General features: G+C 51.6%; 1 protein-coding gene across 1 annotated transcript in view; it reads left to right on the forward strand.

Moving 5' to 3' along the window:
• LOC119979682 (slit homolog 1 protein-like) overlaps positions 1-17,819 on the forward strand; it is a 266,812-nt gene that overhangs the window by 130,922 nt on the left and 118,071 nt on the right. Inside the window, exons 8-9 of the mRNA XM_038822220.1 lie at positions 10,300-10,463; positions 14,040-14,187. Of these exons, the coding sequence (XP_038678148.1) occupies positions 10,300-10,463; positions 14,040-14,187 (312 nt within the window). The remainder of the gene's footprint in view (positions 1-10,299; positions 10,464-14,039; positions 14,188-17,819) is intronic.

Here is a 17,819-nt window from a genome sequence, read left to right on the forward strand (position 1 = left end):
GCGCCATAACCTACAGGGTGTGGGGTTCGTTCAGTTGGCTGGATGGCTAACGTGTGGTTGAGAGGAACCTCAACAGAGTAAGTTTGATTCCCAATGCCGGGTCGGGACCTGCCTCCTCACCCTGTCCCAAAAATCGCAAACCAGCGTTGATAAAAGGTGCCAAGATCAGACAGGATCCATCGTTTCCCAGCTGGCATTGACACAATGGGCCGAGTGGCCTCCACACAGCGTGTAGTTCAATTTTCTACTTCTCTGATCCTGCGGGTCATCGATGGGTGAGTCAGCAGCTTTGCTCCCGGAACTCGCTGTCTGCTTCAGGATTCGTGTACATAAATCATTCAATGTTAATTGGTATCATCAGACAGGTTGAAAAGCAGAGAACATTGCAGATTGAAAAGACTTGTATTTCTATAGAACCTTTCACAACCTCACAATGCCCCCACACCCTTTACAACCAATCAGTTGCCTTTTTTTAAAGCATGGACACAACCAATTTGTGCGCAGACAAGCAAGCAGATCGTTGGCTAAAATGTAAAGTCGCCATAATCCCAGGTGACCATCGGCTGCTTTCCCCTTTGAGGGGGGGGGGGGGGGGGGGTTGACTGGTGGTGATTTAACCTGCGGATCACCACACCTCAGGCGAGGGGCGAGGTTGAGAAGACGGGGCCTTCATGAATAACCTCAGTTGGGATGGGAATTGAACCCACACTGCTGGCCTTGATCTGCACTCCCTCGTTAATGCAATACCTTCAAATTCTGTGCTCAGGTTTCTGGACTGGGTCTTACACCTACAACCATCTGACTTAGCAACAAGAGTGACTCATTGAACCACAGTTACAATATTATGTGGCTTGGTTTAATATCTACGATGATATATCCTCTGAGACAAACTGTTCCATTGACAACTGGAGGGAACCCATTTGATAACCCTGGGCCGATCCTTCCCCTAACAAATAAACACCCACTTTTACTGAGTTTCAAGGAAACATGTATTCCCCCCCCACACACACACACCTCTGCTCCTTATCAGGCCCTGGGTTTCAATGCAGGGGTAGAGATACGACAAAGGATTAATCTGTAGAGCAAGAGCCAGTGGCCTTGAGTGTCCAAGCTGTAAAATTAATCAATGAACATTCCCACCAACTTGGTTGGGGATTCATGGCCCATGGTGAGGCCAGGAGGATCATGAAATTAGCAAAAAAATTCAACTTTAATTCTTTACTCTGTCTCTAACCCCGTGCTGTACCTGTCCTGGGAATGTTTGATGGGGACAGTGTAGAAGGAGCTTTACTCTGTGTCTAACCCCGTGCTGTACCTGTCCTGGGAGTGTTTGATGGGGACAGTGTAAAGGGAGCTTTACTCTGTATCTAACCCCGTGCTGTACCTGTCCTGGGAGTGTTTGATGGGGACAGTGTAGAGGGAGCTTTACTCTGTATATAACCCCGTGCTGTACCTGCCCTGGGAGTGTTTGATGGGGACAGTGTAGAGGGAGCTTTACTCTGTATCTAACCCCCTGCTGTACCTGTCCTGGGAGTGTTTGATGGGGACAGTGTAAAGGGAGCTTTACTCTGTATCTAACCCCGTGCTGTACCTGTCCTGGGAGTATTTGATGGGGACAGTGTAGAGGGAGCTTTACTCTGTATCCAACACCGTGCTGTACCTGTCCTGGGAGTGTTTGATGGGACAGTGTAGAGGGAGCTTTACTCTGTATCTAACCCCGTGCTGTACCTGGCCTAGGAGTGTTTGATGGGGACAGTGTAGAGGGAGCTTTACTCTGTATCTAACCCCGTGCTGTACCTGTCCTGGGAGTGTTTGATGGGGACAGTGTAGAGGGAGCTTTACTCTGTATCTAACCCCGTGCTGTACCTGTCCTGGGAGTGTTTGATGGGGACAGTGTAGAGGGAGTTTTACTCTATCTAACCCCGTGCTGTACCTGCCCGGGGAGTGTTTGTACTGATTGTGTGTGAACTTGTTGGAATGTTCTCATCAGCAGTAATGATGCTTCCTCAACTTAATGAGCAGAAGGTTTTCTGAGAAATGTTTATAATCCATTTAAAACTGTTGGTTTTGAAATCCAATTTGCCAACTTTGAACTCAGCAATCACTTGTCACTCGTATTATCCTCGAGATTTGGAATGTTTAAATCACTTGCTGTTAAGTCAGTACTTGGCCTGACCCAGACTGATTAAATGGGTAGTTTTGCAAATGGAAATTTAATTTAGATTGTCACAACCTCCAGTCCGCAAGGTTACTCTCAACAGCAGGTGAATCCCCAGAGAGAGCCGTGCAGAATCCAATTATCCAAAACCTTTCCTATTCACTCTCATTGTATCAAATTATAATTGACCAAATCTCTGCTGACGCGTGTATGTGTGTGTGAGTATGTGCGTGTGGGGGGTAAAATGAATAATGTGTGGGTGTGTGTTTGTGAGTAAGTGTGTGTGTGAGTAAGTGTGTGTATTTATGTGAGTGAGTGTGTGTGCATGATTGTGTGCATGTTAGTGTGTATGTGTGTGTGTGCGTGAGTTTGTGTGTGAGTGGGTGTGCGGTGTGTGTGTATGTGAGTAAGTGTGTGCTTGTGTGTTTATGTGAGTTGAGTGTGTGCTTGGGTGTGTGCTAGTCTGTGTGTATGAGTGTGTGTATGTGTGCGTGTGAGTGTGTGTGTCTATGAGTGAGTGTGTGCATGTGAGTGTGTGTATGTATGTGTATGAGTGAGTGTGTGTATGCGTGCATGTGAGTGTGTGTATATGTGTGTGTGTGTGAGTGTGTGTGCGGTGTGTGTATGTGTTTATGTGTGCGTACTTGTGTGTGTGTGGTGGTGTGGGATGTGCCTGTGCACAGTTGTGCGCATGCATATGTATGCATGTTTGTGTGTGCACACATGTTTATGTGTCTTTGTGTATGCATGCACATATGTGTCTGTGTATGCGCGCATGTGTGTAAGGGTGAGTGTGCATGTGTGCATCCGTGTGAGTGTGTTTGTATGCGTGTGTCCGTGTGTCAATATGTGTGTGTGCCAGTGTGTCCGTGTGACAGTGTGTCCGTGTGCCAGTGTGTCCGTGTGACAGTGTGTCCGTGTGTCAGTGTGTGTATGTGTGTGTGTCAGTGTGTCCGTGTGCCAGTGTGTCCGTGTGACAGTGTGTCCGTGTGTCAGTGTGTGTATGTGTGTGTGTCAGTGTGTCCGTGTGACAGTGTGTCCGTGTGACAGTGTGTCCGTGTGTCAATATGTGTGTGTGCCAGTGTGTCCGTGTGACAGTGTTTCCGTGTGTCAGTGTGTCCGTGTGTCAGTGTGTGTGTATGTGTGTGTGTCAGTGCGAGGTATTGTGGGCAGAGAGCGGAATGAAGGAATTATTCTTTGCATTTGCAATGTGGTCTTGTCCAGCAGTTTTTTTCTTGTTTTTATTTTGAAGCTTTCAACGAGACTGTCTCTCAGATCGTTCAAGCACTCTCCGCACAGAGCTGTCCACTGGGGGAGGATCAGCAATATTGATGTCCATCCTGCAGCTCAGTGAAACAACCGACAGACGAGGGACAACCCTATCCAATCGAGGAGATTCTCAGTTAATAAACACAAACACTCTTATTGGACAGTGCAGTGATTTGAGAAGGGAGAGGGATTCAGAACAGATAAGGGAGTTGATTCCATTAAAAAGAATCAAGCAAATCTCCACATTTAATCTCCACATTTAATCTTCCCAGCACTACCAGTCTCCTCAATCCTGTCCAAACATGTTACTATTTTCTCTCTCTCTTTTCACCTCTACACTTTCCTCGATTGTTCTGAGCTATGTCGCAATGATATGACTGTAGACTCTGGATCAAGAGGGCGTGGGTTCCAACCCCACTCCAGGAACCCGAGTATAGAATCCAGGCTGACATTCCCAGTGCAGCACTGAGGGAGTGCTGCGCTGTCAGAGACGCAGCCATTCAGTTGAGAGGCTGACTGCCTGCTTCCTCCTCAGGTGGAGCAGGGCCATTCTTGCAGGCGTCCTGGCCGGCCTTCATCCTGCAGCCAACAGCTGGCTCACTGGCTGATCCGTTCATTCATTTGATTGCCGTGTGTGGGAGCTTGCTGTGTGATAATTGGCTGTCGTATTTCCCACAGTGCATGCACTGGAAAAGCCCTTCCTTTCCAGCCATGCACTTTGGGATGTTCTGAGGTTGTGAAGGGTGCTATAGAAATGCAAGTCTTTCTCGCTGAGCTGCAGAATCCTAATCACACCCACTCATCCGGAGCCCTGCTCCATATTCTGGAAGCGTTGGAATTTACTCTCTATTTTCTACTCTCAACACGCTCTTTCCAAAATTCCCAAAATTGTGCCGTTTTCCACCAGTCCCACAATCTACAGGGCTCTTTTTTCCCCCAAACACTAATGGTTTCCGTCACTTACATTCTGAATAACCTTGAATTCTTATTGTTGACGGTGTCCTGAACTGTGAACCTTGATCTTTCACCTTGATTCCACAATCACTAACGAAACCTCTCACGTGGCGATGTGCTTTACTGGAAGCAGTAAATTAACCTTGCGGTATTGACAATGCCAGAGGACGTTCCATCCCGGAGATGGATAATTAGTTTCACAGCTTTGCCTGTGGGACAGCGTGAAGGGGTTGGAGAGCTGACCTAATCATATTGTATTGATTTTGCTGTCTTGTAATTTGGTTCACTGGTCCCCTCGGACTTGGCGCGTTGCTGAATCTCCCCACCCCCCTCCCTCAGTGACTGTGACTCTATCAAGACAGTGAGACTTATAAAACTGCCACAAATAATCAGGTCCGTGCACATACTCTCAAAGATTCCCTAATACCCTCTCTAACCAGTACGCTGCCAAAAACAGGCAACCCCCAAACATATAATTACTATTTTTATCTGAAGACTTTATTTCTTTCCCTAGGGTTCGACAAAGGTAATAATAATCCACTCATCTTTTACATTAATAGATCTAATGACGCCTGGTAACACTTGAGTTTCTGACTGTACAATTGTTGCAACAAAGCCTGGTCGGGCAACCATTTTATGTTGGGCTTCCTTTCCTGTGACATCACCAATTCCTATGACATCACCAATTCATATGACATCACCAATTCATATGACCTCACCAATTCATTTGACATCACCAATTCCTATCACATCAACAATTCGTATGACATCACCAATTCCTAAGACATCACCAATTCGTATTACATCACCAATTCCTATGACATCACCAATTCGTATGACATCGCCAATTCATATGACATCACCAATTCGTATGACATCACCAATTCCTATGACATCGCCAATTTTATGACATCGCCAATTCATATGACATCACCAATTTCTATGACATCGCCAATTCCTATGACATCATCAATTCCTATGACATCACCCAGTAGTGGGAGCATAGCTCAGTGGGTAGCCCTCTCACCTCTTGTCAGAAATTCAAGAGAAACTCCAGAAACTTAAGCCAGGTTCAGTGCTGAAGCAGTGCTGCTCTGTCTGAGGTGCTGTCATTTTTACAGGATGTGGGCTTCGCTGACTCGCTGGCCAGCGTTTATTGCCCATCCCTAATTGCCCTTGGGAAGGTGGTGGTGAGTTGCCGTCTTGAACCGCTGCAGTCCGTGTGGTGTAGGTAAACCCACTGTGCTGTTAGGGAGCGTGTTCCAGAACGTTGCCCCAGCGACAGTGAAGGAACGGCCGATATATTTCCCAGTCAGGGCGATGAGTGACTGGGAGGGGAACCTCCAGGTGGTGGGGTTCCCAGGTATCTGCTGCTCTTGACCTTCTAGATGGTAGAGGCTGTGGGTTTGGAAGGTGCTGCCTAAGGAACCTTGGTGAGATATAGCAGTGCATCTTGCAGATGGTACACACGGCTGCCACTGTGCGTCGGTGGTGGTGGAGCGAGTGAACGTTTGTGGAAATAAAGCTGAGTCCCTGGGTGGGAATCTCCGTCCGGTCAGGGCAGCGGGATTCTGTGTCCGGTCAGGGCAGCGGGATTCTGTGTCCGGTCGGGGCAGCGGGATTCTGTGTCCGGTCAGGGCAGCGGGATTCTGTGTCCGGTCAGGGCAGCGGGATTCTGTGTCCGGTCAGAGCAGCGGGATTCTGTGTCCGGTCAGGGCAGCGGGATTCTGTGTCCGGTCAGGGCAGCGGGATTCTGTGTCCGGTCAGGGCAGCGGGATTCTCCGTCCGGTCAGGGCAGCGGGATTCTGTGTCCGGTCAGGGCAGCGGGATTCTGTGTCCGGTCAGGGCAGCGGGATTCTGTGTCCGGTCAGGGCAGCGGGATTCTGTGTCCGGTCAGGGCAGCGGGATTCTGTGTCCGGTCAGGGCAGCGGGATTCTGTGTCCGGTCAGGGCAGCGGGATTCTGTGTCCGGTCAGAGCAGCGGGATTCTGTGTCCGGTCAGGGCAGCGGGATTCTGTGTCCGGTCAGGGCAGCGGGATTCTGTGTCCGGTCAGGGCAGCGGGATTCTCCGTCCGGTCAGGGCAGCGGGATTCTGTGTCCGGTCAGGGCAGCGGGATTCTGTGTCCGGTCAGGGCAGCGGGATTCTGTGTCCGGTCAGAGCAGCGGGATTCTGTGTCCGGTCAGGGCAGCGGGATTCTGTGTCCGGTCAGGGCAGCGGGATTCTGTGTCCGGTCAGGGCAGCGGGATTCTCCGTCCGGTCAGGGCAGCGGGATTCTGTGTCCGGTCAGGGCAGCGGGATTCTCCATCCGGTCAGAGCAGCGGGATTCTCCGTCCGGTCAGGGCAGCGGGATTCTGTGTCCGGTCAGGGCAGCGGGATTCTGTGTCCGGTCAGGGCAGCGGGATTCTGTGTCCGGTCAGGGCAGCGGGATTCTCCGTCCGGTCAGGGCAGCGGGATTCTGTGTCCGGTCAGGGCAGCGGGATTCTGTGTCCGGTCAGGGCAGCGGGATTCTGTGTCCGGTCAGGGCAGCGGGATTCTCCGTCCGGTCAGGGCAGCGGGATTCTCCGTCCGGTCAGGGCAGCGGGATTCTGTGTCCGGTCAGGGCAGCGGGATTCTGTGTCCGGCCAGGGCAGCGGGATTCTGTGTCCGTGTGGGCAGCGGGATTCTCCGTCCGGTCAGGGCAGCGGGATTCTCCGTCCGGTCAGGGCAGCGGGATTCTCCGTCCGGTCAGGGCAGCGGGATTCTCCGTCCGGTCAGGGCAGCGGGATTCTGTGTCCGGTCAGGGCAGCGGGATTCTGTGTCCGGTCAGGGCAGCGGGATTCTGTGTCCGGTCAGGGCAGCGGGATTCTGTGTCCGGTCAGGGCAGCGGGATTCTGTGTCCGGTCAGGGCAGCGGGATTCTCCGTCCGGTCAGGGCAGCGGGATTCTGTGTCCGGTCAGGGCAGCGGGATTCTGTGTCCGGTCAGGGCAGCGGGATTCTGTGTCCGGTCAGGGCAGCGGGATTCTGTGTCCGGTCAGGGCAGCGGGATTCTGTGTCCGGTCAGGGCAGCGGGATTCTCCGTCCGGTCAGGGCAGCGGGATTCTGTGTCCGGTCAGGGCAGCGGGATTCTCCGTCCGGTCAGGGCAGCGGGATTCTGTGTCCGGTCAGAGCAGCGGGATTCTGTGTCCGGTCAGGGCAGCGGGATTCTGTGTCCGGTCAGGGCAGCGGGATTCTGTGTCCGGTCAGGGCAGCGGGATTCTGTGTCCGGTCAGGGCAGCGGGATTCTGTGTCCGGTCAGGGCAGCGGGATTCTGTGTCTGGTCAGGGCAGCGGGATTCTGTGTCTGGTCAGGGCAGCGGGATTCTGTGTCCGGTCAGGGCAGCGGGATTCTGTGTCCGGTCAGGGCAGCGGGATTCTGTGTCTGGTCAGGGCAGCGGGATTCTGTGTCCGGTCAGGGCAGCGGGATTCTGTGTCCGGTCAGGGCAGCGGGATTCTGTGTCTGGTCAGGGCAGCGGGATTCTGTGTCCGGTCAGGGCAGCGGGATTCTGTGTCCGGTCAGAGCAGCGGGATTCTCCGTCCGGTCAGGGCAGCGGGATTCTGTGTCCGGTCAGGGCAGCGGGATTCTCCGTCCGGTCAGGGCAGCGGGATTCTGTGTCCGGTCAGGGCAGCGGGATTCTGTGTCCGGTCAGGGCAGCGGGATTCTCCGTCCGGTCAGGGCAGCGGGATTCTCCGTCCGGTCAGGGCAGCGGGATTCTGTGTCCGGTCAGGGCAGCGGGATTCTGTGTCCGGTCAGGGCAGCGGGATTCTCCGTCCGGTCAGGGCAGCGGGATTCTGTGTCCGGTCAGGGCAGCGGGATTCTCCGTCCGGTCAGGGCAGCGGGATTCTGTGTCCGGTCAGGGCAGCGGGATTCTGTGTCCGGTCAGGGCAGCGGGATTCTCCGTCCGGTCAGGGCAGCGGGATTCTCCGTCCGGTCAGGGCAGCGGGATTCTGTGTCCGGTCAGGGCAGCGGGATTCTGTGTCCGGTCAGGGCAGCGGGATTCTCCGTCCGGTCAGGGCAGCGGGATTCTGTGTCCGGTCAGGGCAGCGGGATTCTCCGTCCGGTCAGGGCAGCGGGATTCTGTGTCCGGTCAGGGCAGCGGGATTCTGTGTCCGGTCAGGGCAGCGGGATTCTGTGTCCGGTCAGGGCAGCGGGATTCTGTGTCCGGTCAGGGCAGCGGGATTCTGTGTCCGGTCAGGGCAGCGGGATTCTCCGTCCGGTCAGGACAGCGGGATTCTCCTTCCGGTCAGGGCAGCGGGATTCTGTGTCCGGTCAGGGCAGCGGGATTCTGTGTCCGGTCAGGGCAGCGGGATTCTGTGTCCGGTCAGGGCAGCGGGATTCTCCGTCCGGTCAGAGCAGCGGGATTCTGTGTCCGGTCAGGGCAGCGGGATTCTGTGTCCGGTCAGGGCAGCGGGATTCTCCGTCCGGTCAGGGCAGCGGGATTCTGTGTCCGGTCAGGGCAGCGGGATTCTGTGTCTGGTCAGGGCAGCGGGATTCTGTGTCCGGTCAGGGCAGCGGGATTCTCCGTCCGGTCAGGGCGGCGGGATTCTGTGTCCGGTCAGGACAGCGGGATTCTCCGTCCGGTCAGGACAGCGGGATTCTGTGTCCGGTCAGGGCAGCGGGATTCTGTGTCCGGTCAGGGCAGCGGGATTCTGTGTCCGGTCAGGGCAGCGGGATTCTGTGTCCGGTCAGGGCAACGGGATTCTGTGTCCGGTCAGGGCAGCGGGATTCTCCGTCCGGTCAGGGCAGCGGGATTCAAATGGAGATTTGACTGCGGGCCGAATCCTCGGTCCTGACTGGCAGAGGTAACGGGTCGGACCCTCCGCGGAGAATCCTGGCCCGTGCCTGCATTCTCACCTGGACTCCTCGTGCGTCAGTATTTTGGAGAAGAGCCGGAGATTACTTCCTGAAGTCTTGGGCTACTATTTACCTCTTAACTAATGTCAATGAAAGGAAATACCTTTTCTGGTCATTATCATATTGCTGTTTGTGGAGTCTTGCTGAGTGTAAATGAGCTGCTGCGTTCCTACATTATAATAGTGACGGTGTTTCACAAGCACCTGTTGGTGGTGAAGCACTTTGGGACGTCCCGAGGCTCTAAAAGGCAATATACAAATGTAAGACTGTTCTTTCTTGATTTAGTGAGAGAGAAAGTCCAGCATTTAATCCTGCTTCCCACCACCATTCATAGCTGAAAGATATTGTGGGGTACAGCTTTTGGGAGGTGTTGGGCATCTGTTCTTCCCGATGAGCTGATGTTGTGGGTTCTAGGTGGGCTAATCAACTAAAGTAAAGTAAAGTCACCATAGTCCCAGGTGACCAGAGGCTACTTTCCCCTTTTGATGGGGGAAGAGCTGACTGCTGGCGATTTAACCAGAGGGTCACCACGCCTCAGGCGAGGGGTGAGGTTGCGAATAACCTCAGCCGGTGCGGGAATTGAACCCGTGCTGCTGGCCTGGCTCTGCATCACGAACCAGCTGCCCAGCCACCTGAGCTGGGTGGGCTAATCGACTACGGAATGCTTCACAGTTGAGCCCAACTCAGTCTGCGCTACACAAGTTGGGAAAACAATCATCATTTGGGGTAAAGTGGCCTCGGGGGAGTCAGTCCTCATCTGAAGATGAATGTTGTTGGTGTAAAACTGTTTTTTACTATGATAACATTTCCTTTAATCAATCAACCTCGCGTTAGGTTGGGGATTTTAGCACGGGCTAGAGACAGGCATTCTTCAGCGACAGTATCGTGACCTTTTCTTCCCATGTCTTATCCATTCCATATTGGGGCCTTTTGGGGTGACGGTAACTATTTAAGCTGAAATGAGGGACGGTTTGCTCCCTGGGTGCCGGGTCAGGCTGCCCGATGACACCGGCTGAGCTTCAATGATTCTTTGTATTTTTATCCCTCAGTCGCCTACACTCCAACCATCTGTACTGTGACTGCCACCTCTCCTGGCTCTCCCAATGGCTCCGCCAACGCCCACAGATCGGGCTGTTTACACAGTGCACCGGGCCCCCGGATCTCCGCGGACTCAATGTGGCAGAGATACAGAAGCACGAGTTCTCCTGTACAGGTGAGTGTGATCGGAATGGGTGCTGCGAGAATCGTGCATTGGGACTGTTAGAGCAGCTTTAGTTGCTGGGCAAACAAAGGAGTGGTGCCAAGCCGTAAGTAAGTACACCGTTGCAACCGGGCTGAACATGGTAGTGTCGTGTTTCAGCTACTGAATTTATAACAAATAAAACAAAAGTTCAAATGTTGCTGCAGCAATTTTAAAATCTGAATTCCTAGATTTAGAGGACCCAACGCTGCAGAAGGTGGCCATTCGGCCCATTATCCACATGATGGCTCTTTCAAGGAGCTATGCAATGAGCCTCGTATTCCCCAGGGACCAGGTCGATCCCCATTCTGGCTGGGGCGGATTTGGGACCTGCCTCCTTGCCAGGCCCGTGGCGTTTTGGGTCAGACCTGACCTCGGGCACAGGACTGAAGAAGGGAATGCAGCGTTCTTGTCCAGTCGAGTGCAAATGCGACACCAGACCCACAGCATTGTTGGTTGATTTTTTAACTCTGAAGTGACCTCGCAAGCCCGTCTGTTGTATCAAAAAAAAGTTATCAGCGGTTCAAGCAGTGGCCCAGGACCATCTTCTCAACTCAACTAAAGATGGGCATTAACAGCCACCTTACATCCCAGGACGAGTTATAGAAAGATGAAACCTTGTGTTGTGTCAGGATGTGTGTGGTTTGGAATGATCGATTTAACAGTGTTCAATTCTCAATCCCCATCCATCCGACAATCAGCCTCACTGTGTAAGACACACATGCACATGTACACACCCTCCCACAATTGGTATCTTTTCATGTTGTGAGATTGATGATTAGGAAGACGAAAGTATCTAACCCTATGCTGTACCTGTCCTGGGAGTGTTTGATGGGGACAGTGTAGAGGGAGCGTTACTCTGTATCTAACCCCGTGCTGTACCTGTCCTGGGAGTGTTTAATGGGGACAGTGTAGAGGGAGCGTTACTCTGTATCTAACCCCGTGCTTTACCTGTCCTGGGAGTGTTTAATGGGGACAGTGTAGAGGGAGCTTTACCCTGTATCTAACCCCGTGCTGTACCTGTCCTGGGAGTGTTTGACGGGGACAGTGTAGAGGGAGCTTTACTCTGTATCTAACCCCGTGCTGCACCTGTCCTGGGAGTGTTTGATGGGGACAGTGTAGAGGGAGCTTTACTCTGTATCTAACCCCATGCTGTACCTGTCCTGGGAGTGTTTGATGGGGACAGTGTAGAGGGAGCTTTATTCTGTATCTAACCCCGTGCTGTACCTGTCCTGGGAGTGTTTGATGGGGACAGTGTAGAGGGAGCTTTACTCTGTATCTAACCCCGTGCTGTACCTGTCCTGGGAGTGTTTGATGGGGACAGTGTAGAGGGAGCTTTACTCTGTATCTAACCCCGTGCTGTACCTGTCCTGGGAGTGTTTGATGGGGACAGTGTAGAGGGAGCTTTACTCTGTATCTAACCCCGTGCTGTACCTGTCCTGGGAGTGTTTGATGGGGACAGTGTAGAGGGAGCTTTACTCTGTATCTAACCCCGTGCTGTACCTGTCCTGGGAGTGTTTGATGGGGACAGTGCAGAGGGAGCTTTACTCTGTATCTAACCCCGTGCTGTACCTGTCCTGGGAGTGTTTGATGGGGACAGTGTAGAGGGAGCTTTACTCTGTATCTAACCCCGTGCTGTACCTGTCCTGGGAGTGTTTGATGGGGACAGTGTAGAGGGAGCTTTACTCTGTATCTAACCCCGTGCTGTACCTGTCCTGGGAGTGTTTGATGGGGACAGTGTAGAGGGAGCTTTACTCTGTATCTAACCCCGTGCTGTACCTGTCCTGGGAGTGTTTGATGGCGACAGTGTAGAGGAAGCTTTACTCTGTATGTAACCCCGTGCTGTACCTGTCCTGGGAGTGTCTGATGGGGACAGTGTAGAGGGAGCTTTACTCTGTACGCCTATTCCCATACCCCTCACACATACCCATTGCCCATTTAGCGAGTATCTATTTGGAACAGAACTGTTGAGCCCTATAATAACATTAACTATCAAAATAAAAAAAGTCTTTCAACCGCTTAAAAAAAAACAGAATCCTGTTAAGTGGTCATAAAACTGTCACGGTAAGCAAATTTCACTCAAAGAACACTGAATAAAGACCATTATCCTATTAACTGATCATAAATTTGTCAATAGAGTCAAAAAAGATCTTCAAATATCACTTTAAAAGCACAATTCAATTAAGCGGTCATAAAACTGTCAAATGAAACAAGCTCCACAGACATCTTTACAGCTGTATCAACACCCCTTGCTGAACTGAATCCATTAATGTTGCTTGGAACTCAGCCAAGCATTTACAATGAGATTTGATCGCACAACTGAGTCAATAGAAACCTTGGTGTTAAGTACATTAAGGCCTTCGGCATCATTGAAAGAGCTTGACCGTCTGAAGCAAGATAACAGATGTCTCAGCTGTCAAATGATGAAAAGATTAAATCATAGGGGACAACTAATACAGTCAAATTTGAATATCAATATTGTGCACTTTAGTGCACTTTATCCAGTGGATAATATATACTCATTTATCTAAAGGCATTTCCACTTACACAGTGCTGGTGAATGTAATGGTCACTTACCTTTTAAGAACAAAGCAGTATCATCAATCGCTGGATTAAAAACATACATTAATTAGCATACATTTGCCATGCAATGGAAAATGAAAATGAAAATCGCTTATTGTCACAAGTAGGCTTCAAATGAAGTTACTGTGAAAAGCCCCTAGTCGCCACATTCTGGTGCCTGTTCCGGGAGGCTGGACTGGACCGTGCTACTGGCCTGCCTGGGTCTGCTTTAAAAGCCAGCTATTTAGCCCTGTGCTAAACCAGCCCCTGTCAATGTTGGCAACACCTTTAGATCTTACCCGTGAAAAGGTTCCCGTCCCCAGAACAGAGTTCCCCCATTGTCCACGACGTCGCCGAGCTGGTGTGAACCACATTGTTCCAGGAGCCGGCCTGACCTTAACAAAATTGTGGAGGGTTCGAAATGCTACCCTCATAATGGAGCTGGCTCTTCAGGGTGTGTTGTATGCAGGCTCACTACATGTAACCCCATACTGTGCCACTAAAACTTGCCAGCGATGGGAATGGGGATGGGAATCCTAGAATCGGGTACCGCCTGCTGTGTATTCTGCCTGCCCACCTCCATTCCAACGAACAGGGGCATGAAGATCCCAGCCAAGGTCCTTAGGCCTCACTGTTTTCAATTCTGAAAGGGACTCGACAGGGAAACGCTGTGAGGAATGCTTCCCCCAGGGTGGGATGAGGAGAAATTCTTCACTCAAAGGGTTGTGAATCTTTGTAAGTCTCCAAACCCAGAGGACAGTGGAAGCTCAGTCACTGAGTAAATTCAAGACTCTGATCATTAGATTAATGGGCACTAAGGAAATTGAGGGCGGGGATAGGGTGGGAAGGTGGAGTTGAGGTAGAAGATTTGATTGAAAGGTGGATCAGGCTGGAGGGGCCGAATGGCTCCCTACTGAGTCTATTTCTTCTGTTCCTGTGTTTGGCACATTCCCCCTTTTTTTATTCCTCCCTGTTGTTCCGCTGCAGGTTATTTGGATGGTTCTCGGTCCCAGTCCTGTGGCTTGGCTTCTGGTTCATGCCCTGCCGTCTGCACGTGCAGCAACAGCATCGTCGACTGTCGGGGGAAGGGCCTGACCGCCATCCCAGCCAACCTCCCCGAAACCATCACCGAAATGTAAGTACGGGGGGGGGGGGGGCATGGAAAGATCCAAACTTCGCAGCGCAGCCTGCCTCTCGCCTCTTTGGAAACTCATTTGTGTTCCAAGAGCCGAAATTTACCCCTCAACCAAAAAGATAACGGGTCAGTGAGCTTACTCGTGGGATCTTGCTGTGCGCAGGTAGCCGTGTTTTCCTGCAACACAGCAGCGACTACAGGTCGGAAATACTTCATTGGCTGAAAAAGCACCGTGGGACATTATAGAAATTCAAGTGGTTCTTTTCTTCCTTTATGTAACTCCTGCTACACAACATCGCTCAGCCGTGTTAAATATCCGCTGAGTTTCATGGTCCAATGGCCCTCTGATCCAATCCGATCCGCCTGTCTCTGTGCAGCCAGTTCAGTCCCTTCAGAGTTTAGGATCCCACTGAGGAGACTTGAGCAAATAATCCAGGTTGTCACTTCAGTACAGGCCTGAGCGAGTGGTCGCAGAGGTGAAACCTTTCAGACGCCATGTTCGGAAGGGGTCCCATTTGCCCTCTCAGGTGAATGTTGAACGATCCTTGTCTGACTATTTTGACGAGTTCTCTGACCAATGTTTATCCCTCAGCTGATATCTCAAAAACAAAACAGATTATCTGGTCGTTGTCGCTTCAAAATCAGCTTTATTTGCTCAGAAGCACCTTGGAACATCCTGGAGTCATGAAAGACGCGACATATATACAAGTTTTCCTACTTTCTCATTATGTGGTGTTGGACTGGGGTGAGCACAGTAAGAAGTCGAACAACACCAGGTTAAAGTCCAACAGGTTTGTTCCGAATCACTAGCTTTTGGAGCACTGCTCCTTCCTCAGGTGAATGAAGAGGTGGGTTCCGCAATCACATATATAGACAAAGTCAATGATGCAGGATGATACGTCGAATGCGAGTCTTTGCATGGCTGTTCCGTGTGTCCGGATGAAGAACTTGTTGTCGAAGGTGAAGACGTTGTGATCCAGGATGAAGCGGATGAGTTGTAGGCCGGGACCTTGGATTCATGTTGCATTATATTCACCCAACACCATCTGGCCTGGGCTTGCAAAATCCTACCAATTACCCTGGCTTTAGACAATTCACACCTCTTTAATCTGTGACTATTCCTCTCTCCAGTCGCACCGTCTGGACCTGTAAAGACTTAATTGCCTGCAAAGACTCGCATTCAAAGTGTCGCCTTGCATCATTGACTTTGTCTGTATATGTGATTGCGGAACCCACCTCTTCATTCACTGTGAATGAGCTGTGCTCCGAAAGCTAGTGATTCGAAACAAACCTGTTGGACTTTAACCTGGTGTAAGACGTCTTATTGTCCTTTCTCATTGTGACTGATGTGTATGCTGTTGGCCTCAGTACTACAGGGTGGTAGGGGAGGAGTGAGCAAGGCCAACCCACAGGGAGGTTCCTAGTCATTATCGGAGAGTTGTGGAAGTCGGCAGAGGGCAGAATCAGGTTGGGGTGAGGCCTTATATGGTTGAATTGCCCACATGTGTGTCACTATACATTTGTGGGTTTTTTTTCCTTATTCATTCATGGGATGTGGGCGTAAGTGGCAAGGCCAGAATATATTGCCCATCCCTAATGGTGAGGGCAATTGGTGATGAGCTGCCTTCTTGAACTGCTGCAGTCCCTGTGGTGTAGGTACACCCACAGTGCTGTTGGGGAGAGAGTTCCAGGATTTTGCCCCATGACAGTGAAGGAACGACCGATATATTCCCAAGTCATGACGATGAGTGTCTTGAAGGGGAACCTCCAGGTGGTGGGGTGCCCAGGTATCTGCTGCCCTTGTCCGTCTGGGTGATAGAGGGTGGTGCAACAGAAGCATTTAGCCTTGAGGAGTAGATTCGCAGAACTTCCATCGTGTAGGAATAATTTTTGCACCAATCTCTTTGCCGCATCTATTTGTTTTTAAAAGAAAAATAATAATTAGATAAGAACGCAACTAGAATTTTCTCAGCGTGTGTGTGTGGCATAAACAGGACTTGCATCAGAACCACCTAAGAAGTTCCAAGGCCCCCTGTGGTTTGCCCCTGTGGATCACCTGCTGCATTTGTTTCCTTTCCTTGTGCATTGCAGACTGTTTAGAAATGTGCCACTTTCATTTCCCCTTAAAGAGGTGGAGTGCGCTTTCACAGGTAACCCAGACCCAAACCCCAGGGCCCTCTAGTTTTCAATTGTTCTCTGTTTGATTAGGTGAATCTGCTTATTTTGATACATTTTTGAATTAATCAGATATAAAATATAGAGCACCCTCCTGGCCTTTTAAAAATTCATTGTTGTGGGGCATGGGCATCGCTGGCTGGGCCGGCATTTATTGCCCATCCCTGAGGGTATTTAAGAGTCCACCACCTTGCTGTGGGTCTGGAGTCACAGGTAGGCCAGAGCAGGTAGGGATGGCAAATTTCCATTCCCTAAAGGGAATGCTTGCGCCATCCCGCCACATGCGTGGGGAGGGGGAGGGGGTTCATCTTCGCGTCGGCCATGGCGGAGGACCACATCGGCCGATGCAGAGGGATAGAGTGTCCCCGCGGCACAGGCTCGCCCGCGGATCAGTGGGCCCCGATTGCAGGCCAGGCCCACCGTGGGGGCATCTCCCGGGGCCAGATCCCCCCCCCCCCCTCCCCGAGGACCCCGGAGGCCGCACGCGCAGCGTGGTCCCGCCGGTAAGTACCTACTCTAATTTATACCTGCGGGACCGGCTGAAAACAGGCGGCCACTCGGCACATCGCGGGCCGGAGAATCGCCAGGGGGGCCGCTGCTAGCGGCCGCCGACCGGCGCGGCGCAATTCCCGCTCCCGGCGCCGGAGAATTCGGCAGCTGGCGGGGGCGAGATTCGCTCCCCGGCGGGGCGGAGAATCCCGCCCCTAAGATCAGATTTCCAAGAGGGGGAATGGAGATAAAACCCTTGGACTCATTGAGCAAACAACTGGAATGTATGATGGGGAACTGTTCGTTCTTTCTGTCAAATAGCCGAACTACATTGACCTTCTGAGCCACACCGAGTCGGGGCCATTTGGCCGAACAAGACGCCTGGAGAACAGCACTTTTCAAGAAGGGTAGTAGAGGTAAAGCAGGGAATTACAGAATGGTTAGTCTCACTGGTTACTCTGCATCTGGAAAGCCCTTGGCAGATTCACCAGAATGGCAGCAGGTCCCCAAGGCTCACATTGTGAGGAATAATTGCAGAAATGAGGTCTGTATTCCATCTGGAGGCTGACTGTTTGAAAGAGCATTGGAAGAAGTGAGGAGAAACGACAAAGTTCAGCTGGCTGAGAAGCGGAGACCAGGGAATCGGGCATCTTCTCCTCTATCTTGCTTTGAAGCAGACGCAGCAGAGACTGCCCTGCTCGGGTCGGACCCCTGGGCCACCCAAGGCAATGTCTAATGCAGAGTTCACCACCATGGCTCAAACCATCGCTGCCCCAGAATTCCCCCGAATATAGAAGGGTATGGGATAACTGAGGCTGTTAGAGGTTTGAAAGGAGTTGAGAGAGAGAGAATGTGTTTTCACTCGCAGGGGACAAAGAGAAACCAGCTGAAAATCAGAGCGAGGCCATGCAGGAGAGGGGCGAGGAAACACTTCCTCATGCAGGAGGGTGGGATTTTCCAGGCCTGCG

The sequence above is a fragment of the Scyliorhinus canicula genome, chromosome 16, assembly GCF_902713615.1.
Source record: "Scyliorhinus canicula chromosome 16, sScyCan1.1, whole genome shotgun sequence".
Classification (NCBI taxonomy): domain Eukaryota; kingdom Metazoa; phylum Chordata; class Chondrichthyes; order Carcharhiniformes; family Scyliorhinidae; genus Scyliorhinus; species Scyliorhinus canicula.